At 36.3% G+C, this 26028-nt stretch overlaps 1 protein-coding gene across 1 annotated transcript in view; it reads left to right on the top strand.

Moving 5' to 3' along the window:
• The window catches only part of MALRD1 (MAM and LDL receptor class A domain containing 1), a 587465-nt gene that overhangs the window by 390169 nt on the left and 171268 nt on the right, over nt 1-26028 (top strand). Inside the window, exons 31-32 of the mRNA XM_089906459.1 lie at nt 15770-15898; nt 24388-24549. Of these exons, the coding sequence (XP_089762585.1) occupies nt 15770-15898; nt 24388-24549 (291 nt within the window). The remainder of the gene's footprint in view (nt 1-15769; nt 15899-24387; nt 24550-26028) is intronic.

Raw genomic sequence — 26028 nt, 5'->3', positions numbered from 1 at the left:
ATTCCATTATATGTATATACCACTTTTTGTTTATCCACTCATCTGTCAGTAGACACTTGGGGGATTCCCCTGGCGGTCCGGTGGTTAAGACTTTGCCTTCTAATGCAGGGGGTGCAGGTTTGATCCCTGGTCAGAGAGCTAAGATCCCACATGCCTCACGGCCAAAAAAAAACAAAACATAAAGCAGAAGCAACATTGTAACACATTTAATAAAGACTTTAAAAGTGGTCCACATCCAAAAAATCTTTAAAAGAAAAAGATAGACACTTGGTTTGCTTCCACCTTTTGGCTATAGTGAATAATGCCACTATGAACATGGGTGTGCAAATATCTGTTCTTGTTCCTGCTTTCAATTATTTTATGTATATGTTCAGAAGTGGAGTTGCTGGATCATATTGTAATTCTCTTTTTAATTTTTTGAGGGCCAACTCAATATTATTTATGGTGACTACACTATTTTACATTCCTGCCAACACTACACAAGCATTCCAGTTTCTCCACATTCTCACCAAAACTTGTTATTTTCTGGAGTTTTTTGTCTCTGGGGTTTTAAAAAATATAGTAGCCATCCTAATGGGTGTAAAGTCACACCTCATTTTGGTTTTGATTTGCATTTCCTTCTTTTGCATTAGTGATGGTGAGCATCTTTTCAAGTGCTTCTTGGCCATTTGTATATCTTTTTTGGAGGAATATCTTTCAAGTCCTGTGTCCATGTTATTTGGTGTTTTTGCTGTTGAATTTTAAGCAAATACTTTTAAAAAGAGTAAAGGAATGAATATGAGCAATAAGGGCACCCTTCTGCTTAGTCATTGAGCAGCTATATCAGAAAAAATAAACAGATGTAAATACAAATATATAAACATTTATAAAAATACCTTATTCCCAATCTAAGTCCAAATATACTTGTGCAAAAGTGTCTAAATTTCAACAAGCTTTTCTTCGCTTGTTGTAATCTCAGTAGTAACATAACCTTTCTTTGCTCTAAGGCATAGCATTATTTTAATCTATCATGATTTTTTTTGTGTGTGGTACGCGGGCCTCTCACTGTTGTGGCCTCTCCCATTGTGGAGCACAGGCTCCAGACGTGCAGGCTCAGTGGCCATGGCTCACGGGCCCAGCCACTCCGCAGCATGTGGGATCTTCCCGGACCGGGGCACGAACCCGTGTCGCCTGCATCAACAGGCGGACTCTCAACCACTGAGCCACCAGGGAAGCCCCTCTATCATGATTTTTGATGCACTCTGTTGAACAATGGCTTCTGCCATCACATTCATTCATGAAGCACAGTGATGTCATTACAGGGAATCAACCTTCTGATATGCTGAAATGAACATTTAACTTCTGGCTATTAACAGTACATCAGTCATTTTTCTCTGGATGTTCATGTTTCCCTAGCTTCCACTGTGAGCAATGCTAATTTGTATCAAACTTTCATACTTCGATGGGAGCTTAAAAATATCAAAGTTATTTATATTTGTACTTATGTATTCAGATTTATTAATTTTAAAATATAGCTTTATTTTTAGTTATGAATGCATTGTTAGTAAATAGCATTGTATTATAAAATTGTTTCATGCTAATATTTTTTCCCTTCAATCTCATGAAACTCCATCAGGCTGAAACATTCTTTGAAAATAGGGAATAAAAGAAGTGAGACTTTAAATGAGCTAAACATTATCATGTTTCTACTATCACAGCTTGCCCATGTATACTTTTGAGTGTCAAATAGAGGGAAAGATGCAAAGCTCTATCTTCTATAAAGCTTGGAGTGTGGTTGTGAAAGAGTGTGTAAAGTAGAACCAAGATGATCATAGGTGCGTTCTTGGCACATCAGTTTCAGGAAGCTTCATATTTGGAAATGAAGATCTAGAAATTGATTTCCTTAAAACTGTAGGCCTTTATCTCCCTTGCAACAATTTTTGTGTACTCTCTGGTGCACCCATAACTTAGCCTGAAGACTGCTAATACGTGATAGGTCCATTCTTTCCCTTCTGATGTGTATGCCAAGTCTGCCAAAAATCAAATATCTAAACGCATGGGGTTCAATTCTAGGTCTTCTATTATGTTCTCTGGTCTATGAATCTATCTCTGCTATTCCACACCTCTTATTTATTATAATGTTTAAATAAGTTTTGTTACCTGAAGTATATAGTCTCTTGATTTTGATTTTCTTTTTCAGGAGTGTCTTGGCTCCTGTTAGCCTTTTGTTATTCTGTATAAATTCTAGATTCAGGATATATATATATATATATATATATATATATATATATACAGAGAGAGAGAGAGAGAGAGAGAGAGAGAGAGGGATCTCCTATATGTATATATCTATAGAGATGGATCGATAGACAGATAGAGACATAGATATTCAGGTTATTCATGTATATCTATATCTCCACCACTTCTGAGAGGCAGGTTTCTTTCTCATTTACTCTAAAGCTGCAAATATAAACCTATTGATTCCAGTTTTGTGTGGGAACCTCCAATAAATCTCCTGCCCTGGGTAGTTCTTAGCCCGTGAAGTTATCTCCAGATTTCAATATAAATTCCAGTTGGCTGAATTCATTTCATTTCTGACTTTGAAGAGTCTTGCATTTGAAAATGTATTTCAGTATTTTATTACTGAATTGTAGATTGTAGATATTTTCTCTCAGTTGGCCTTAATACCGTGACTAAAATCTCATACTGCCAAAAAAAGGAAGTGAAAAAAGATTTTCTATCAATATTATTTAAAATATTTTAAAATGTAAATGTAAAATACATTACTAACACAAAGGTATTTTGCAGTGTTTTATAATGTATTTTATGGAAAATTATATCATTTTTTAATGTTTAGCTACTTAAAATGTACATCTTTTCTCAAGATGTCAAGTCCTGCTTTATTCTTTTGGACATAATGTTACTATTTGGTGAGTTTATCTTTAAAATAATTTATGCAGCATATTAAGCAATTTAAATATTATGTTGAATTTGACAGTGGATCAAGTGAGCTTCCCGGTGTTTCTAGTCTAAGAATTATCTCATATTCCAAGAAATCCTGTATTTTTAAATACTTTTAAACATTTTCAAATTTCCTTAAAAGCATGGGATATGCAATTTAAATTATATTCTTTCATCACCATTTTGATCGGAAAAGCAATAGCTTAGAGGTTATATAACGTGATGGTCATTGGAACCATTAGCTCAGTTTGAATTTTAACTTCACTGTTTCTCAGGTGTGTGACCTGGGACAGTTACTTCACCACTCTGTGCCTTTTCTGTACAATTGATTTATTGTGAAAATCTATTGACTTAATCCTTGCAAAGTGATTAAACCAGCACCCAATCCATTGTGAGTGAAAAGTTAATACCTCTTAATACTGATAGCATTTTCTAACACTATTTAGAAAGTAAATGATAGTGTAAAATGTTATTAATGATTTCTCAAAGAAGCGTTTTGTTGCAGAGAGAATGCTGACCTAAGATGACTACAAAAATAATTAGAACTTTTAATATCTCTAAATCAATGACAGCTTTACCAGCTTTATATGCTTTACCTTCACTAAATCTTGGTTTTTTTACATATAAATTTATTTATTTACTTATTTATTTTTATTTTTGGCTGCATTGGGTCTTCGTTGCTGCACGCAGGCTTTCTCTAGTTGCAGTGAGCAGAGGCTACTCTTCGTTGCAGTGCGCGGGCTTCTCATTGCAGTGGCTTCTCTTGTTGCGCAGCACAGGCTCTGGGCGTGCAGGTTTCAGTAGTTGTGGCATGCAGGCTCAGTAGTTGTGGTGCACAGGCTTAGTTGCTCCACGGCATGTGGGATCTTTCCGGTCCAGGGCTCGAACCTGTGTCCCTTGCATTGGCAGGCGGATTCTTGACCACTGCGCAACCAGGGAAGTCCTTTCACTAAATCTTATAAGAACCCACTTTATAGATAAAGAAACTAAGGTTCTGAGAGGGCAGGTTCTCAGGAATCAAGAAAAAATTTGGAAAAAGTAACATTAAATAACTAATTACTAAATGTCAAGCATGTACTGAAAACTTTGCATACATGATCTCATTTAATGTTCATACACCTCTGTTATTCATGTTGGAACTTCAGTATCTCCATTCGTCAGATGAGGAATCTGAGCCTCAGAGAGATTAATTAATTTAGCCAAATGACACAACTGGTAGAGATATTACTCAGGGAGATTTTAAGATTTTGTTAAAAAATATCGTAAAGTTTCTTTGTTGTGGCTAAGCTCTTTGTAAACAATTAAAAAGTGCATCAAAATATTTTTCTTTAGTCCACAGTAAACTTATTAAACTCTGAAGATTTGAATGAAATATTATGTCAAAAATACAGTGCAAATTAAATTTTTATACATCTCACATATATGGCAGAGTTCAAAGGAAAGGGCCAAAGATAATATTATGCGGTGATTAGACTTATTTGTATTCATTTTATGCAGAAAAACATAACTTGATCACAGTTTGATGCTGGAATTTGCATGTAAATTGAAAATTATTTAACAGTGTCCTGCAGTGACCTTACTATACAAATAATAGAAAAGACTAACTAATTCAGAAGTCTGAATCAGATTGCTCAGCACTTCAAAATCTCTTATTCTTCATTAAAACTCATTAATGGTATCAATATCAATGAGGTTCTAGAATCTTATATTTTTAGGAGGCCATATATTTCCTTGAAGTGGTATTGTTTTCCTTTATTACACATATCATTGGTTATGGTTGCAGCACTCCTAAAGTGCGACCAAGATAGGGTAATAATAGATGCAGTTAACAGTTTATATCCTTTTTTAGTGCATGTACTAGAAACCAATTTTACCAATCAAATAAATAGAGGTCATTTTTTCTAAAGATTCTGGGATGGATCAGAGAATTGAAGAAGCAATTGTGTAAGCCATCCTTGAAAAGAATAAGCTCCAAGGACTGAAGTAACAGGGGCTCGTGGGAAGTTGCTCCAGTGAAGTGCCCATTAGACACCTGTTCCCCCCAGAACTGCTCTTTCTGTGTGTCTTGGTACAGCATTCAATCCCAAATGCAATAATCCTGTTGGCTTATCTTTAATCAGCTATCTCTCCTTTGATCAATCAGCTATGTAATACCACACTGAGATTCTGGGTGATGAACATTAGCTGGCTCTTTTCTGTTCTTCCTCAGGCCCCACCCCACCCCATTTGGCAAGGAGTCTGTTGAGAGCTAAAAGGACTCGCCCACTCAGAACCTATGTTCCCGGTTCTAAATCTCAGATTACTCTGATCATGCAGCTCCAAGCTGGCTTCAGGGGTCTTTCCTCACCTCTCCCCCAGTTCTGTCTTCTCATGGAGGGACTGCACTGCTGGTATGCATACCCTGAGCTGCAAGGTTAGCTACACGATGACTATGGAGATGAAGATGGGACTGTACCCACAGACTGGGGTGTCCACTGCAGATCCTGTGCATGTTAAAGGTGGACCTATTGCCATAGCCTGCGTCATCACCTTGAACCAGGAAGCTCATTCACCTTGTGTTTATTTTGAACATCAGTCTATAACATATTTTATAAGACCCTAACTATTCATGTTTTATATCCACGTGATATATTCTCACACATTAAACACAGATGGTTCATAATCTGCTCTTGGGGGGTATGTACACTTCAGAAATATGTCTCTACATTTCAACACACACTTCCATATTCTCCATCTCATTAAACTAAGTTTTTTGCCTAATTATTTTTATGTATTTTGTATGTAAAAATGTTAGTGTTTTGGTTTTTTCCAGTTATTCCCACATTTTATTTATATAGGATCAATGCTGGTAAATTCTTGGGCTTCATGCAACTCTTGATTTCTTCATTCTAGTGGAAGTATAGATATTGGAGTGGGGCAGCCTATAGCTGAGACATTCTACATGAGTAACTTTTAACTCTTTAATGCCCAACAATTTTTTTTTTTTTTTTTTTTTGCGGTACGCGGGCCTCTCACTGTTGTGGCCTCTCCCGTTGCGGAGCACAGGCTCCGGACGTGCAGGCTCAGCGGCCATGGCTCATGGTATCAGCCGCTCCGCGGCACGTGGGATCTTCCCGGACCAGGGCACAAACCCATGTGCCCTGCATCGGCAGGCGGACTCTCAACCACTGAGCCACCAGGGAAGCCCAATGCGCAACAATTTTAATGGAATTTTCATCTTACATTTTAGCTCATAAGAGAAAAGTGCTTTTGGGTGGCTGAAAATAATAATCTTAGATTACTTGTTACAGCATTTTTGTACTTGCATTTATATTTTTAAAAAACAACCAGAGAATTTCTAGTGAATTAACTAAGAAAGTGTCTTTGAGATAGTATTCAAAACCCCTAGAACTTTAGAGTGGAAAGACTTTAGGTAACCAGAGTGTTTGAATGATTTCATTCCAGCTTACTTGGAGGTTTGACACTATGGGAACAGAAATATAGCTCATTGCCTCTCAATTTAATGACTATTCTGTCACTCCATAGTAGGTGTAGGAGAACAAGAAGCAAACACACGTGATAATTACTGACTTGGGTAGTAAGATGTGTAAAAATAGTTGTTTTCAATTTGGTCAAAATGAATCAACTATTTATTATAAAATATATTTAAATAAACATGTATCCCTACTATGTATTAATATTTCGAGCAAATCAGCAAGTACTTCCGTATAATTTCTATGCAAAAGTTACCTGAGCAAAGGAAAGAAAATAGTATTTTGAGACAAAAGCTAAATAAGCAATTGCATTTTTCTTCTGTGCCATTTTCTATCAGATATATATGACATTGGTGCTTTGATGTGCACATTTCCCCTTACACCTCATCTCCAGTGGAATGGAGATAAACTTGAGCAAAGTGTGTACTCCCCTCTTAATACAGCAACTAGAAAATTTTAATTAGGTCTAAACAGATGACATATTCCATCCATTATGGGTCTTCTTCAAGCTAGAGTTGGAATCCAGCATGTAGACAGACATCCTTAATAAAGGGCCACTTGTGAATGATGATAACAATTTCCTTGGGTGAGTTTTTTTCTTTCCTTACAATTTTATGTCTCACACCAAAGTCGTCTTCCTCACAAAGAGTATTTATCGTCTCAATACTCCAGGTTCCTGTGCCTCACTTCTCTTTAGATTATCTTTGCTTTGTCTCGTGTCATCACACACCATGGGCCTACTTCTCTGTGTAGAAACCAATAAATTGCATCATTACCTGTGCTTATATAGACTATCAAGCTCACAGTATATATTACATCTCAGAAATTATCTTAGGCAGTGACAGTAGTTATCCTACAGCCTATTTATCCTCTAAACAGTTTTCAAGAGTTGACAGTTTTCTTATAACCATTTTTAACTGTGAAGTTCTATAGGAATGGTTTTGCCCAATATAGTTTAAATTCATTAAATGTAATTCTTAGTCCTTAGTACTCATAGCATGTTTAGAATTCATTTTATGTTTAATTAACCACCTATTCTGATTGTAATGGTAAAGTCCAGGCAATTTTACAAATTTAAACACAGTTCAGCAAATGTTACTTAATCACCAAAAGGTCCCTGGGATCTGTGCTATGTATTAGGGATGTAGTAATGAGTACAACATAGTTCCTTCCTTTAAGGATTCTTTCCTTTTTTTTCCAGAAGAAACATGTCTAGTTTTCTGTTGTATAGTGGATGAATCCAACAGGAAATATATCAGTGTACTGTATTTCAATACCACGTGCTATAATTGATATTATCCAGAGCACGAGCAGAGCTGGATGGATAAATGGGACTTTGAAAGAGTAACACTTAACTTATGGCTTATGGGATTGCATATTTGAGCAGGAGGAGAGGAGGAATGGGGTTTATTGGTTAAGAGTAAAGGCTGGGCTTCCCTGGTGGCGCAGTGGTTGAGGGTCCGCCTACCGACGCAGGGGATCCGGGTTCCTGCCCCGGTCCAGGAAGATCCCACATGCCGCGGAGCGGCTGGGCCCGTGGGCCATGGCCGCTGAGCCTGCGCGTCCGGAGCCTGCGCGTCCGGAGCCTGTGCTCCGCAATGGGAGGGGCCACAGCAGTGAGAGGCCCGCGTACCGCAAAAAAAAAAAAAAAGAGTAAAGGCTGTAGTCAAAGCATGAATTCTGGCTTTGCTATGATGTAGTTGTGTGACCCTCAGTAATTTTAATAAGACAAAAAATTATAGTACCTGCTTCGTGGAGCTATCTTCGGAATTAAATGAGTTTATATATGTAACGTGCTTAAACAGGATGAGACATGCAATCTAGTCTCCTTAAGAGCCAGAGCCACCATATTCATCAACAGAATCATCCTCATTGTATACCAGTTGTAGTAGGGGAGGCTACAGCTAGATCACAGTTCAAGTTCATTTCTTATTCAGCTTGCAGTAGTTAGCAGGTGAACAGATTAGGGGGACCACTCTTCTCATGCATTTATTCAGGGACCCAGGCAGATCTTTAGTCTCTGACCTTCAAGGTCCACCCTAGTGAACATCACATTGTTCCTATCCAACGGAGAGAGGAAAAGAACATGACGAGCTGTGCGTGGAAGTTTGTGTGGCTTTGCCTGGAAGTGGTGAGTATCACCTCCACTCACACTCCACTGGCTAGAACTCACCCTTGTGGCCCCACCTGGTTGCATATGGTGTTGAGAAGTCAAGTGCCTGGCTGAGCAGCTGCTACCCAGCAACAACTGTCTGCTGTAGAAATTTGAAGGTATATGTTGTAAACAGCCAGCCATCTCCACCCCACGGATGAGACAGGATGAAGGCGTAAAACAAGAGTAAGGACCAAAGTAGGTGAGAAAAGATGTTATGCTTCTGTGGACCATCCACATATGAGCATGGTGAGGTTTAGTGTGAGTCAAGAAGTAGAGAAAAATAAAGTAGGAGGCAAAAAGAGAGAAGAAAGTGCATTTTTGGGTCACGTTTAGTGTGTCTGATATGTTATAGAGAAATCCAGCGTGAAATGTATCCTAAGTGACTAAACTCAGGAAAAGGGACAGATTAGGTTGTAGATATCAGGTCATCAACCCCCCAGATGTCAGGTAAAATCATGACAGTAAATATGATGCCCAAAGAAGAACAAAGGGTCACAGTTTGCTGCATTGGCATTAAAGACCTGGACTGGAAAAAGAACCAAGAGAGAGAAGGAAGGTTAAGCTGTGATGGAGTAGTAGGAATATGGTGGCCAGGAGCTAAAGGAATTGAGGGTCACAGAAAGGAAGACATTTTTGGTATGTCAGATGCAGAAGTAAAGTCCAGAATGGAAAGGGTCAACATTTCTTTTAAAATGGTAGTTAGGAAATTACCAGAAAACGAAGCAAGGGTTCTTTTAATGGAGCATTAGGACCTGAAAAGAGATGAGGGATGGATGAGGACTTTTGAATCACTAACCCACTAAAAATGCTTCTTCAAGCGGAAAAGCATACTGGTCATTGTCAAATACATCACTTCTGAATTTTGTTGTTGATTTTGCTTTATTTTCTTATTACTTCCTTTTCCTTCATTGTAAACCTTCTAAAAAGGTTTTTTGTCTAAACCTTTAAATTAATGATTTAGAAAACTAGATATTTACAATATATCCATATCTAAAAAAAGCTAAAGATAAAAATCTGAGTTGCATGTCTGAAAAGAGAGGTTGACATATATAATTTTCTTTCAAACAAGTATAGAATCAGTTTATAAAGTCACCATTTTGCTTAAAAAGCTGAAAAGTTGATCTTTAAGATATTTTCCACTTCATATACACCTTGCCTCTGCGTAGCACACGTGGATTTGCATTTTTTTATATTTTCCTAAGCTCTTGCTATCCTCTAAGACATGGTCCGGTAACTCTGATAACACTTCGATAATTTTGGCACAAACTGAACTTTGCTGTCACTGAGCTCACGGAGGTTACACATTCAGATGTGTTGCTCTCAGTTGTCTGATATGTGCAGTGACCTTCCTGAAACCTAGCAATCTTTCTAACATAAGGTAGATTTAAACGCTCACCCTGAATAGAAAATATGAAAGGTATTTATTGTTATTTTCTGGACATTTAAAAATCCTGGTCATGAGATATGTAGTCATCAGCAGTGTTGAGATTTCCTTTGATTTGCAAACTTGCCCCGATCCTATTTCTAGAACAAGAGAGCCGTCAGGTGAAATAGGCAGTTCATCTGTGAAGGAAGATTTCAGGTGTGTGATCTTTCCCAAAATATTTTTTTCTTGAGCCTATTTTGCCCCCCCTTTTTTTTTTTTTTTTTTTACCCAAGTGTTATTCTTTAGATAACATTGAGTCTTCCATATTTGCAACATGTGGCCAAACGTACTTGATAAGGAAACTGAAATGAATGGGGTTTTATAAAGGACCTGCTTCTTCTCAGCTGAGTGGTCTGGCCTCTTTTTCTAATTGGCTACATGACAAGCTGAGATGATATGCATTTTGAAAGGTCAGCGCTGAATAAATGTATTAAATATTTATTAACACACCAGTGCAAACTAGGGCTACATTTTGTTGTCCTCTGACAGCAAGCTATTAAATATCTTCCATTACAGCACTAAACAGCCTGTTTTACATATAAGTTTTCACTACCGGATTATAAATTCTTTGATGATAAGAACTATCCACCATGGTGTCTGACAACTGTTCAATATATGTTTCTAGGATGAATAAGTAAAGATACCAAATGGATGATGTCACTAGATTTAAAGGTATAGTACTTTGTATGAGAGAGTGATTACCATTGTTTTCATTTAGAGATTGATAGTAAATGAGTTACCTAAGGCTACAGAGCTTTCATGAGAATGGAGGTTCAGATCAATACATTGGCCACACATATTTTGACTTTCCACTAGCAATCAATGTTTACTGTCCAGTATTACCAGCTTTAACTAGAGGGAAACTTTTACTTAGAATGATAAAACTTTTGAAGCATACCTACAATAAAAGCTATCCAAAGATGATTTATTAACAAGTTAAAACAGATAAATGACAAGGAAAATGTATATATTAACAAACAAAAAGAAACTATGTTTATGAAAAAGTTCCCTCTTCTAGCCCCTACAAATATATCTTTATGTTTCTGTTTCAATGAATGCACTCAAATGTTCATATATGTTTACTTTTATAGGAACACAAGGTAAAGAAAATGATATATGCCAATTTCAGAGGGTTTCTTTTTATAATAAGGAGCATGATTTGGAGAAAATTGTTTTATGGGACTTTCTTGAGATTATTTTTAGAATTCATGATATAAGGTTTTAACAGTTTTTAAATATTAAATTTATATTGAAAATTAGACTACAGAAAAATTAACAAAATCATATCATAGGATGTGCTTTCCACTCACTACAAACATATAAAAATATCTTTAAAAAGCACTTGTTAATACTCCAAACTGAAATTTGAAAAAGAAAAGAAAATATACCAGTTCCAGAACCAAAGAGGGGACTCAAACATAGACCATAGATGAAAGCTAACTTCCCAGGGGCTTAAAGGACTTGGGAACCTGGACATAGAAAATGGTATCTGGAGACTGGAAGTTTTAACCCTATATCAGAATAGGAGAACTAGACATGTACCCTTGCATAAAGCCTGGTCCTTTCCAGAGAAAGCCCAGAGAAATTTGTTTTCTGTCCAGGAACTTGGAAAAAATTAAAGAAAAATAAATGAACAGAACAGGAGCTACCAGCATGAAACCAAAACCCTAAAACTTGTGCCATACCACACATAGGATAGTACATGCTGTGAGAATGAGAACTCAAAAATAACACATTAATATTAAAATTTCTAGAACCACTGAAACTTCAAGGATAATGCATGTAGCCAGTGTAAATTTATGCTGTTGGGACCACATGCTATTGGGATCATAATACAGAAAAAGGAAAGCATAAAATAAAATAGGCAGGATACTAAATAAAATAATTAAATTTCACTTCCAGAAATTATAACTGAAAATAAATATCAATGGAAAAGTTAAACAAACAGATTAGAGGCACAGTTGAAGGATAAATCATCAAATAAGCGTGAGCTTACTCACCAAAATGCAACACAGCAAGGTAAAGAGAAAAAAAAATATGAACAGGAATTGAGACATTGAAGATAGAATAAGTGAATCTAACACTTCTAATAGCAGCCGCATAGCACAGGGAGATCAGCTCGGTGCTTTGTGACCACCTAGAGGGGTGGGATAGGGAGGGTGGGAGGGAGATGCAAGAGGGAGGAGATATGGGGATATATGTATACGTATAGCTGATTCACTTTGTCATAAAGCAGAAAGTAACACACCATTGTAAAGCAATTATACTCCAATAAAGATGTTAAAAAAAAAAAAGAAAGTTCCAGAAATAGAAAACAGAGACTTAGGGAAAGATAGTACTTGAAGAAATAAAATTGATCATTTTCTGTAATTGAAAAATGGCATGACTCCTCAAGTTATCATAGCATAGAAACAATGACACCCCAGTAGCAGGGGGCAACCTAGTACCCAAATTTTGGTTTCCGACAGCATTCTCCAATAAAAGGAACCAGGGGTGCTTGGAGAAATGGCTGATGGCTGATTTTAGGACTGGGCTGGGAAAAATACAAGGTAAGGCTGAAGCAACTTATGGTGTTAGAACAGAAAGCAGTGTGCAAAAAAAAAAAAGGCTACATTGATGGTAGCATGTCAAAGGGACATAGAAGCCAACTGAAAGAGCTCCCCTTTGCCAATTTGAGCAATAAAAAAATAAAGTAGCATTGTATTATGACTCAAATTGTAAAATAAATATCCTTGAGTCCATATTGATATAAATTACTAAATAAATATATAAATGGGAGGGAAAAGACCAATCTCCCATATGTAAGAACACTAATTTATGTAGATTCTCTACCCTCAAGGAGGGAAGCATAGATCTCCTCTCCACTATGTGGTCTGCACACAGTGACTTCCTTCCAAAGAAATATTGTATTTAAAGGGATAGAAAAAAGAAAGTAACTTTAAAGTGGAGAAACATGACAAGAACTACATCAGCCAGGTAGACAAGGTCAACATGAACAGTGACAAGTTGTGTCATAGTACGTGCCCTGGTCATGACGTGATGAAATTAACACTTTACTTCTGTAGTCTTCCTCCCCTACACCCATAATCCTACCTAAATTATAAGAGGGAAAAATCAAATTCTAATAGAAATCCTACAAAATACTTGACCAGTACCGTCCAAATTGTAAAAGTTATCAAAAACAAGGAAAATCTGAGAAACTGTCACAGTGAGGAGAAGCCTAAGGAGACATGACATGGTCATGGTTATTCAGTCTCCTTCAGCCTAAGGAGCCTGAATAACACAGTCTTCAGTGAGGAGGAGTCTGGCCATTGCCATCACGCCTTTTATGTCCTTCATGTGGTAATATTCTGCATGAGAAATAAAGGTGCCAAAAATGTGTGCACATGTGAAATTTACTGTCTGAAATCCCAGAGCATACTGAATATCATCACTTGAAGGAGATGATAAAACAAGTGTGTGTCCACAAATATAATCTGTAGAATGATTATGTCTAATTCTATGTAATGAATCCTGTGCACAAAGCTGTTTTAATCCAAATACAAATTTATACGGGCAAGGATTTTTTTACTGTAAATTCTATTTCAAAGGAGAATAATGTGAGTTTTCAATGGACGTCACTTTAACTTTGGGGACAGTGTATTCAAATCCACAGTGGATTAGTCCTATATGTTCCTCGTGCTTTTAGTGGATTAAATATTAGATTCTTATGGCTACCTTACTTTGCAGACATTTTCTTCTTCCTAGGATTTTTCCATTTATCGTATTTTAGTTTTAGGTCTTTTGGACTCTGTCAACCTTTATTTTCTAAGCTAAAATAAATATTTAGTCTGTTTCATGTGCCATATTCTGCCAGCAGGTCATCTTCAACTCGCTCTTATGAGCACCAATGCTCTTTCCATTCTCATATCATTAACTATAGTATATGTGAGATTATCTTTCATTTCATATATTTGTTGACCAGGTTAATAGGTACTGCCTTTATCATTTTGGCTAAATGAAGAAATTGAAAATGACTAAACACATGCAAGACATTCTCACTAAAATAATGTTCCTCTTCTATTTACCATGCTGTTTTTGCTAACAGCAGTCTGATTGACTATATTCTTGTCTTAAAGAAGATCTACTGTCCTTAGAATTGCAGTCTCTTTTTATTTTTAATCCGTGCAACCCATATACCATAGATACTCTGGTTTATGCTCAGTTTATTATAATTCAAAGCATTGACTTGATTCCTCTTCATGTTTTTTCTATTCTATGTTGTTAAGGTAATAAGCCTCATTTAGAGATGGAGTCTATTTCAGTCATTTTTTTTAAACTAAAGAACCAATTATTTAGATTATAAGTCAAAACCCATATCCTCTGTGGAGTAATTTTATGACTCCACAGCCTATGGCATAGAAAAATAATCTCCAATGCATAGACTTGCATACTAAACAATGTCCACGTAGCTCTCTGGGTTAACTGTAAATTCTCACTAGTGTTAATTAAAATTATGTGGCAAAGTTTCTAAATCACTCAAAGAACACGAGCTTTCATTCTTCACCTTACTGATACCCACGATCTAATAAATATTGGCTCTTCTTTTAGATGCCTTCTCTCAATCTTCGTATTGAGACTACATTTTACTGGTAAATTATTTCTGGAAATTATTGAGGTTTTAGCTATTGTATTATGGGGATGACTACGGAAAGACTCTGGAAATGCACTTTTATGAAATCTGTAGAGTTTTACTATTTTCCTTCATGAAAATACTCCCTAACCTTGAGTAACCTACCCCCACTGCAGACACCCTATCCTGAACCCATACTAATCGATGTAACAAAGGAATTGCTGAGCTTTATTTAATTTGTTGAATTTGATAAAGAGAGTTTCAGACCTTTAACGTATATCACTTTGAAGCTATAAAATATTATCATTAGACTTCATGTCAGTTGAAATGATATGCCAACATGTGAATTGCTTTGAAAATTCTATGCCAATTTGCTTTTCTAAGCCCCCTTTAGATGAAACCATTATGCCTTCAGTTATTATAACCAGCATTTATAAAGCACAAATTGTATATTAGGTGCTGGGTTAGGCCCAAGAAAACACAGCAAAAACTCCTGTGTCGAAGGAGCTTAGAGTCTGGGAGGACAGCCAGAAGTGTAAACAGCTCTTATACGAGGTGGTAAGCATTTAATATAGGAATAAAAGTATCCTTAGGCAGCATGAAATAGGGAGTGTCCAACCAGAGGCTTGGATGGCAAAGAGAAAGGCAAGACAAGGGTAGAGAGAGAAGTTGTTTCCTTGAGTCCTAAGGTTGAACAGACCACCAAGACCACAAGAGGGAATGAATGGTCAGTACAGGTAAAGGAAGCAGCATTTGTGAACACGTGGTAAAATGCAGACCAAGTGGCATATTTGTGAAGCCCTCAGTCCTAGGATATAGTTTACCTGCAGGTGCTTAAGAGAAGAGTTGCAGAAAATAAGCCTGGAAAACTAAGCTGGAGCCAAAAACCAAAATATTTTTAATGCCTTGATTGGGAGTTTGGGTTTATGTAATAGACGATGGTCAGCCCTTGACTGGTTAAAAGATATTTTGGAAGTACAATCTATGTTACTTGCTGAACAGTTCCAGGTGGGACTGAGAGATGGGGAGTTGTCTACAAGTCTACCTTGGACAACAATTAAAATCTTTAACTTATCTAATAGTGTGGGAACTAAAAGGAGTATTCCAATTTGATGAAAGTATTACCAAATGATGTTTGTGTTTGTTATTTTGTTTTCCCCCCCCAGTGGGAGAGACTTCTGAGATTTGCCCAGAAGCCACTGATTTCTTGTGCCACAACAAGAAGTGTATTGCATCCCACCTGGTCTGTGACTATCAACCAGACTGCTCTGATAGGTCTGATGAAGCTCACTGTGGTAAGTGTATTTGTCTGTTCTAATGCTGCCAGTTCAGCACAGATTTTCGCTTTGTTAGCAGAGTAACTTATTGGCATTGATGACTGAGAAGAAATGTTCTTCTCATGCACCAGAGTAGATTTAGAATAGACCATACATTTTTCCACCTTCTCTATGCAAATATTTAAATGGCAGCCCTTCCATCCTTTTTACCCCCAGACTAAAAACTGCAACAAATCTATAGCAAATCATGTTACAAAAATTTCCCATCATGTCATTATATAGAACTGTGTGCAGAGTCAGGGTTAAAATTGTCAGAAACGGAACTAGCAGAGCCTACATTTCTTCATCAGTTCTCATGACTGATTCCATTCCTTTTTCCCCCAAAAATGACTGATTTTATAGATGAGGTGAAAAAAGAACACTTTGAATAAATACTAGTTTAATGATTAATTTTAATAATTACATTGCCCTGGAAAAAGAGGAATACAAGAACCACTTTGTTTTTTTTATTCAAACTTTAATTCAAATGATTTTTAAATTCATGTATAAAGCCAAGTGTGTAATTTCAAAATATGAACACATATTTAAATCCAAAGAATTTTTTTTTCATATATCTTATTGATGAGCATTCATATGGAATCTTGATACCATACAGGCTGCCTGTTGCCGTTAATGTTTGCAGCGTAACAAACTACCCTAAAAGTTAGTGGCCTTAAACAAGTTTCCTTTCGCTTGCAATTTTGTGGATCATTCGTTCAGGAAGGAATCGGCTAGGCAGCTTGTCTCTGATCCACATGGCTCAAACTGGTACAGCTGGACCTGGAGGATCACTTCCAAGATGCCTTTATCCCCTACATGTTTGGCACATGTGTACTCTTTGGTTTCTCTGTCTGGATCAACATGGAATCAACCTCCAGGGCAATCCCTGTGGCTTGGGCTATCACAGGTTAGTCAGACATCTTACATGGGATTGACTTTTACCATGTGTCGACTGTAAAAGAATGCACAACCTAAAAGTTAAGAAGTATGTTTTATTGGCAGACTTTCTGAGGACTTAAGCCCAGGAGGCAGCCTCTCAGATCCCTCTGAGGGGCTGCTCCCAAGAGGTAGAGGGGGAGACAGGATATACAGGAGTTTTGGGAGCCCAAACATCAAAAGATTACTGTTAATTAAAGAAAACCAGATAGCTCAAGTTAAGGAATTTAGTGCTTTTCTGTGTTTGGGAAGATGCAAGAGACTGTGTTCAGTGAAGTCATTCCTTTGCTATACACCTTAGCTATCTAGGGCCAGCATCCTGGTTCTTCCCATCCTAAATCCCCTCAGGGTGCACCTTTGCGGGGGGGGGGGGGGGGGGGGGGGGGGGGCGCTGCAGTGGGTGAGTGCTTGATGGCGGGCATCCTGTTGTTTCTACCCTGAGTTCCCTCAGGGCGCACCATGGGGGGGTGGGAGGGGCGGACAGTGGCTGACGGCTACAATGTCCTTTGTTCACTGACGTGGCATGCAACATTCTTCATTCACAGAAAGTTCCAAGGGCAAACATTCCAAGAGCCTGAGGAAAAATAGCAAAGAGTTTGTATGACTTAGCCTCAGAAGTTCCAGAATGTCCCTCCTGGCTCTTCCTAATGGTTATTCAAATAACAAAGTCTAGCCTAGATTCAAATAGAGGAAGGGAATAGACTCCATTTCTCAGTGGGAAAATATCACACATGCACAGGGAAGGCTTACTACACAAGGCACGTTTAAGTGTTTATTTTTAGCTCAGTGTTATTTTTATTCCTCGGGATGTTTACTTCTGAAGTGTTCGTTTCTCTTTCTTGCATTCGCTATTTTTTTAATTGTGGTAAAGTATACATAAAATATACATAACATAAAATTTACTATTCTAACCTTTTTAACTGTACAGCTCAGTGGCATTAAGTATATTGGCATCGTGCAGCCAACACCACAGCTTCACACTTTTGCCAGCTTGCCTAAGTGTCGTCGGAAAGGTTTTTCCCTTAGAGGGCGTCCAGAACCCATATCCAGAACTTTTTTTATCTTGAAAAATTGAAACTCTGTACCAATTAAACAATAACCCTCTATTCTCCCCACCCCCAGCCCCTGACAACCACCATTCTACTTTCTGTTTCTATGCATTTGACAACTCTAGGTGCCTCATGTAAGTGGAATCACAGTGTTTGTCTTTTTGTGACTAGCTTATTTTACTTAGCATGTTATCCTCAACATTCATCCCATCTTTTAATTTTAAGTCAAGCAAAGAAGAAAGTGAAAATGATTGGCACTTTTTTAAACTGTATTTTGAATACTACAGTATTGTAATCTTAATTTCACAAAATATTTCCTTTATAATATATATATTCTCAAATGAAATTTATAATACATTAAATAATACTTTCTAGTGTTATTTCTAACTTCTTTTAAGTGCACCAAAAATATTTTTTTTTTATATTGACTGTTAGGAATTGATTTCGATGGAGTTCTAAAACAATGCTCTGAAGCATTTTGAAACCACCATTTTCCCCACAAGACATAACAAATAGAGCATTTAATAATCACCAGCAAAACATTAAAAACTTGGCCAGATTTATGAAGGCTCTAAAGAAAAAATAATTTGAATATGATGGCATTGACATACATAATCCAGTGGGGTGAGAAGGACAGCTATCACATGCATATAGAAAACTTATTACAGACAGTAAATATCTTCCTCTCATGTAAAAATGTACATATATTGAAAAGTTTATATAAAAATTATACTCTTGTGTTTATTCCTATTCCTAGTAGGGCTAGGAACAACTTTCTAAACATTGGGTATATAAAAATGAACAAGACATTGTGTTAGGCTTCAGAAATTCACTTTCTACTGTGGAAAGAAAACACCTACAGGGAAAAATGCATTAAATATAATGTTCTTTGCTTTTTGAAAAGGTAGTTAGTAAATGAAAAGATTCCTGATTATTTTTTAAGTGTAACAAGTGCTATCAGGAATAAGGTTATCACAGCTTATGTGGGGAGTACATATGAAGAAAAATATGTGTGTGTGTATGTACATCTGTATATGAAATATACAAATAGACCTAAAAACATCAGAAAGAGTTACAGGTGTTTTGGTTTTTCAAATGTGAATGCTGCCCATGTTCTTTTTGCTTCACTCATTTTTCTTCTCAGAGTACCTTATATGATTCTTATTTTTTTCCCACAGCTATTTGAGGTATTGATATAAAACACACAAAGGCAGTTTTGATTATCAGAAACTGAAGTCAGTTACATATCCATGTCTGTTAGTGTTACCCATGACTCTGATGGACAACTGCAAGAAGTATTTGAATTTATTAAAATAAAAGCAATATGTTGACAAATGAAATAGTCACTTTTCTTAAAACTTCTTCATAGATTTTGTTCACCTCCAAAAGGAACATTGCACAGCACACAGAGATATACAGGTGACTTATTGATGCTGCAAATTGACTCCATCAATATTTTATATGATGGTCTTTGGGAAATATTGGAGGCATCAGGGCTGGATTCCTGCAGGCAGAGAATCTATCGTGGATGATGGAATAAATTACAACATTTTCAAAGTCACCTTTGGAGAAATATAAGGAAACAATTGACCTTTGGGTTATTAAACTGAAGTCTTCATTTTGACTTTGACCATCATTTGTTGGGCAATTATTTAAATTTTCAGAGGCTCAATTTCCTTATCTATATAGTACATATAATAACATACAGAGTGCTTTGAGAATTAAATGAAATAATGTAAAGAATATATTTGTTCAGTCTTTCAGGATTAATGTTAGCTTCTTCCATGCCATTATTTTTATATTCTCTTGAAATTTGTCAGTCATTGTGAATGCCTTATTTACATGTCCTTTATACTTATCAGACAATAAATGCAGCTATTCCTCGTGACTAAATTCTTACCTTAGGTTATGAGCAAAGATAAAATCTTCTTTTGCATTGCTACCTCTTGTTGCAAAAATGCATGGTTGGTAACAAATAAGATCAATTCTTTTTAAAAGAAACAGTTAAGTTAGAAAATATGCTCTTTTTTTCATGGAGGAAATTATTACCTAAAACACGTAGTAAGCGTGCCTTGTATTCTAGGCTAGGGCTGCGCAGAATGGGATGGGTACTTTCTCTCTTGCATCTTACAGTGATAAACATCGTTAGTCAGTCATGTCACTCTTCCCCACTGTACCCAGATTCTCCAAAATCCTTCTCAGTGCAGCTTTCCAAAAAGGCATTTCACAGTGAGGAGAAACTGTTTAATAGTTCTATGTTATATATCATGGTATGGCAAAATAAGGTTGCTATGTGGATGTGAGAATTAAAAATAATTAATTATGGAGCCATCTCTTTAATATACTGAGTTGATTAATATTTATACCGACCTACAACAATATGGCTGAATATTGTACCAGTGGAAAAGTGCCAGTCGTTTAAAACAATGTTAGTAATACTTTGAATCCGTTCAAGGGATCATAATAAAGATCACAATTTGGAAAATATTTTTTCTAAAGCAATAGCCATTTTGAAAATATTGATACATATTAATCATCAAGAAATATTAATATTACAAAGTCTTCATATCATCTATCATTCAGTAATTAGTATGGAATCACAGCTTATATAATGCAGTTCAATAATAATACCTGATCACATGGAAATGTTTACAGTAGTTCAATAGTAAACAACAATTAAGGTGGCAGTGCAAAATAAAGAAGTAATAAGTTGCCAAACGAATAGTAATAACTATGATTACTGTTATAAAACACACACACAGACCCTGAGAACTGACATGATCTGGAAAGAGAAAGATAGTACAGAAGTTGGACATTCAAGAAAGAGTATTATTTGCTAGATGGAATGGAGAAGGTACATTAATTAATACACTTGTAACAGAAATTCCAACCTTGACAGGTGTAGACATCATAGCAGTCCCTGCTTGTTGCCTATCCATTTCTTTTTGTTCCTTAGAAACAGAACTGCAGTTTTATCCAGGTCAACATTATGACCAGCCACAGGTACCATCTCCTCCAAACTTCTTTGTAGCCGCCCGTGAGCACTCGCCCGCCAGTGAGATATATGTGGGAATTTGGGGAAGGTATCCCTTTCAAAAAGAAAAAGCACCAGAATAGGAAAACGCTTTTTTCTTCTTTCCTCTTCCCACTCCTTTCAATGCCTTGAATATTTGAATTTTTCAACGCTGGAAGGTGCAGCATCATCTTGCAACCATGAATGAGCATGAGGATGGCAAGATGACAGAAAGGAAAGATGGAAAATATGTGCTTCACAACTACACATTTGAACCACAGTCACAGTGCCAACCTTAAACTTCCTGACATATTGTTAATTGAGATAAATGAATAGTAGCTGTTTAAGCTACTATTATTTGGGTTTTCAGTTACTTGAAACTAAATGCATCTCTAAGTGATACAGACAATAAGGAAAATGTATTATCTCAAATAGCAAGAAGTCCAAAAGCAAGGGAGCTCTAGAGTTGGTTAATTTAGTAACTTTTGTCATCAAACTTATAGAAGTATATGCCCTCCTTCATTTTTTATGTTCTGCCATCTTCAGATAATGGATTTTCTTATAAAGTCAGCTCCCCATAGAATCTCTTTAGTCCCAAGCATCGCATCTTTGCAATGATATCCTGAGAAAGGACAAATAGGTTTTCTTCCTTTTGATTTATTTTTAAGAATAAAGAAACCTTTTCCTAGGTGTCTTTTCCCTAGTAAGTCTCATTGTCTAGAAAAGCATCCCAAGACTATCTTAAACCACTCAAGACAAGGGAAGTTTGAACATCGCATCATGGTTGCTTAGATAAACCATGAGCTGCCTCTGGTGTTACAGGGGGCCGTTTCACTCTTCAAACAAATATCTGAGTGAAAGAAGGTGAATTCCTAGATAAAACTGCAGTTCTGTCCTGAACAAGAGAGGGAAGGAAGGACTGACAAATGAGCATCGAATTGCTAGAGAACATGTGCAAAAAAAGAGAGAGAGAGAGAAGTACTTCAACATAAAAGTTGAAAAAAGTCAGTTTTATTCAAAAGAAATTTTTCTGAAAGATTTCATTGAAGTAGAGGCAGTTTTGGAGACAAGACAGATTTCAGGCTAAAAAAGCATTGCATCAACAGAAACGTTATTGTATTCAAGGCTAGAGGTTTTGAGGGCATTTTCAAATAATATGAACACCTGAATATTTCGAGCAAGGGAAATAACATGAGAGCAGTCTTGAAGATTAATAATGTGGTTTGGGTGTATAAGGTTGATAGGATGAAGGCTACACTAAAGAAAGAAGCTCTTAACATAAACCAGGGGCTTGAACCAATGGAGCTGGAACAGGAACTATGGAGCTGCAAAGAAAGGAATGAACTAAACAAGTTCTCGAAGGGAGAATCTATAGGTGTTGGTGATAGATTAGATATGGAAATAAATAATGCAGAATCAAAGATAACTTCATAGTTTGAATCTTTAGAAAGAGAGAGAAGATTCATGCTATGAAATTAATCAATAATCTCAGAGAGAAGAACCCATTTGGAGGGATAAATGATGAGTTCATTTCAGGCTTGTTGGTTTTGAGATGATAATTGCATATTCCAGGTGGAATGTTCAACAAACATTTGTAGATAAACACCTGCATTTCATTGTAGCTGTAGATTTGTAGGTCATCTGCACAAAAGTATGAAAGGCTATGGGAAAGAATGAGTGAAGATACATAGAGTGAGACTTTTTTTTAATTATGTAATTTTTTAACAGGAGGGGCACCCCAACTAACTCTGCAATGTAAGAAAGGAATTAATAGAGAATGTGTGATTGAAAGATGTGGAAAAGTTGTATAACTTTGAAATAAATGCAGCTGTGGAATGCTAATAACAGTGTTTGGTAAGCAGTTGAGATCATAAACCAAGGTTAACCCTCGAAAAGGGAAAAGTAAAAGTGATATAATTTGAGTTAGAGAGGCTGAAATGTAAGAGAATGAATCCTGATTGTGTAGATATCTTTAGAGTCAATGGCAAAGTCATCTATTAAATACGGCGGAAGAGGAAGGACAAGAGTGGTCACAGAGAATAGAAGAAGAATAATTACTGTAGGGGCTATGTGCCTGGGAGTCAGTTACACAGAAATACTGTAGAACCTGTGTGTGACATCATTCTAACAAACACACAATGGCTGTCTTGTTTGTAACATTGGAAGATTCCACATGTTTGCGGTTGTGTTAACTAAACACCTGGAGAACCACATTCCTCACTTTTATCCACATTATATAAGCATGGTATAAACCTGTGTATAAGCATGGCATAAAAAGGATATACAGAGCCCATAAATAAGTATATAAAAACCAATGGAGCATAAGTCATGTAGAATGAATGAAAGAAATGTATATAATTAAAAACGATTCTAGTTTTTAGGGATAAGATGCAATCATGCCAGAGAAGTAAAATGCTGAGATTTTATGAAAATACTCTTAGAGATCCAGAAAATTTTCTATAAAAATATTAAAGCTTTGTTTTGCCAAATGTTTGGCATCCATTTTAACAGCAAGTTTTTCCTTGCTGACAAAGTTTCTATATATGCTAATAATAGTTTTATGTTAAGAAAAAGTTATGAACAAGAAACCATCTGGAGAAGAAACGTTAAAAATAATACAAACTTCATCTTTCTAAAAAAAAAAAAGTCAATGACAATCTCAGTCGATTCATACTGATTAAACCATCCAATAATTCATTCTGTCTCTGTAACACAGTTTTTACAGTGAATGCTCGAAAATAATAACTGCTATGCAAAAAGAAAATTAAAGAAAAATGAAGGCAGTATCAGGGTATTATGAAGGCACTTTTCACAGATGACTAGGTCGTAGACAATCAGTTATCTAGTAATTTTTCTCATTGTGAACAACTTAGTTTTTTAATGAGTTATGAATCAATACTTTTAGAAGAGAACTTCTTTCATTATTTAGTGAGAAATAATTTAGTGACTGGCTCTGAAATGTTGTACGTGGGTGATGGGTGTGGAATGCTGAGAGGGTTTGCATTCCATATGGTTTACTACTTCTACCAAAGGCACCTTTTCTCTAGTTAAATGATTTTTCCTCTGTAATGGTCGATGCTGTTCAAACACCAGAGTGGACAGAGGGAAGGAGTTAAACAGCCAGACAACTGGAGATACTGATTTATTTGACCTGAATAATCTATATTATCATAATGTTTTGTACATTGTTCATGTGTAGATACAGTTTTATCTATCATCTAAAACGTTATTAGTCAATCCATGTAAATCCTTAATGGCTAAATGACAGTATTCATGCACTGCTTCTAGACCCTGTGATAAAAAAAGTTTCGGTGTACAACTGATATTTCCAATGAGTGCAAATACCCTGGTTCTTTAAATTTTTAAATAAACAGTATGCAAATACTAATTTTAAATCATCGCAAATGTAGTATAATATCAAGTGTGACATACATTTCTACAACATTCCATTAATATTTTTGTTTCCTTAGGCCAGTATACAAGCACAACAGGAAGCTGCAATTTTGAAATAACTTCAGGAAGCTGGACCACAGCTTGCAGTCTTACTCAAGACTCTCAAGATGACTTGGATTGGGCCATTGGCAGCAGAATTCCTACTGAAGCATTGAGTCCAGACCTTGATCACACACCAGGTAAATGCAGTAGAGATAGGCCACGTAGTCCACTGGGCTGGAAATTTGCTTTAACTATTTGAGTGAATGTCAGAGCACCTTCCTTATGTCTTTGTGGGGGTAGAGCTCAATAGCCTTTATGAAAAGAGAGTTAGTTCCTTCCATTTAACCCCTGAATTATTTAATAGACCTAGAACTGATATTGCCACGCAAGGAAATCAATGACTCTATTTAAGGGACTCACAGATTTTATTTACCCTGCCCTAAAGGTGGCCTTAAAGCCCCCAGTTGGGGCAGGGACAAGTAGGGAACATTCAGATTAATGCATGCAGTAGGCAAAGGTATATAGTTGGCATGCTGCCACGATGATCGCTAGCCTGCCACCGATTTCATTCCAGACCCTCTGAAGTACAGGGGCAGAGATTTAAAAGGTAAGTGGTGATAAAAAGAATGAGCATCAGCAAACTGAACAAGTTTTGCTTCCTGCCTGTGACATGAGATCAATGTAATCTTAAATGGTTTTCCAATTAATAGAGTCAGAGCAGAAGGAAGCTTGTATTCTTGTTTACTTTTACCCTGAAATCTTGCCTGATACTCAACACTTTTCTTAGGAATCTAACTTTCTTAGGAATTAAAAATAACTTTTTTCAGTGATAACTTTTCTTAGGGACAAAACTTTTCTTAGGGATAAAATATCATGATGTTCAATTACAGCATGGATGTTCATTCTTATTTTAAAGCTGTTTCCTAATTCAGCTTCAGATTGAATATTTCTATTCCTTTCGACCTGTCAAGTTGTATTTTTTCTGCCTTTCATCAAGTTTTTTTCCCTTAAAAAAAAATGGGATTAGTATACACCATGTTATAGGTTAATGGAACAGGACAGAGAATCAAGACACTTAGGTAAGTAATTAGGAGGATTTAGTATACAACAAAGGCCAATTCAGTGGGAAGACGTTGTATTATTTAATATGATGCTGGCATAGCTGGTTGTCCACCTGGAAGGAAATGAAATTAAATTCCAGTTTTTCTTCTATATATTTCATATACAACATATATTCCAGATGGATTAAAGATGTAGATCTAACAAATTAAAATAATAAAACTCTTACCAAGAAAAAACATAGGGTAAACTATGTATAATTTAAAGGCAGTATCAAACTTCCAAAAGCCCAGATGTAAAATTATAGCTATGATCTAAATATTTCATAAACAAAATCAACAGGCATATAATAGATTTGAAGTTTTTTTCTTTACATATTACAGGTAGACTATATATACAGATAACTCTCACAAACTTATTAGAAATGGCAATTTTAACAACCAGGAAAGATTTGCCTAGCCAGTTCACAGATGATCAAATTCAAATAATCAACAAATATATTAAATGATGCTCAAGTTCACAACTCATCAGAAAAATGCAAATTAAAATAATCAGATGGGAAGAGATTTTCAAAAGCCACTTACAGATGATTGAGAGATGGAGTGGGGGGAACAGAA

Source organism: Delphinapterus leucas, chromosome 2 (genome assembly GCF_059928025.1).
Source record: "Delphinapterus leucas isolate spDelLeu-1000000601 "Yukka" chromosome 2, BTC_Dleu_Yukka2, whole genome shotgun sequence".
NCBI classification, from domain to species: Eukaryota; Metazoa; Chordata; class Mammalia; order Artiodactyla; family Monodontidae; genus Delphinapterus; species Delphinapterus leucas.
This window is presented reverse-complemented; position numbering and strand designations above follow the sequence as displayed.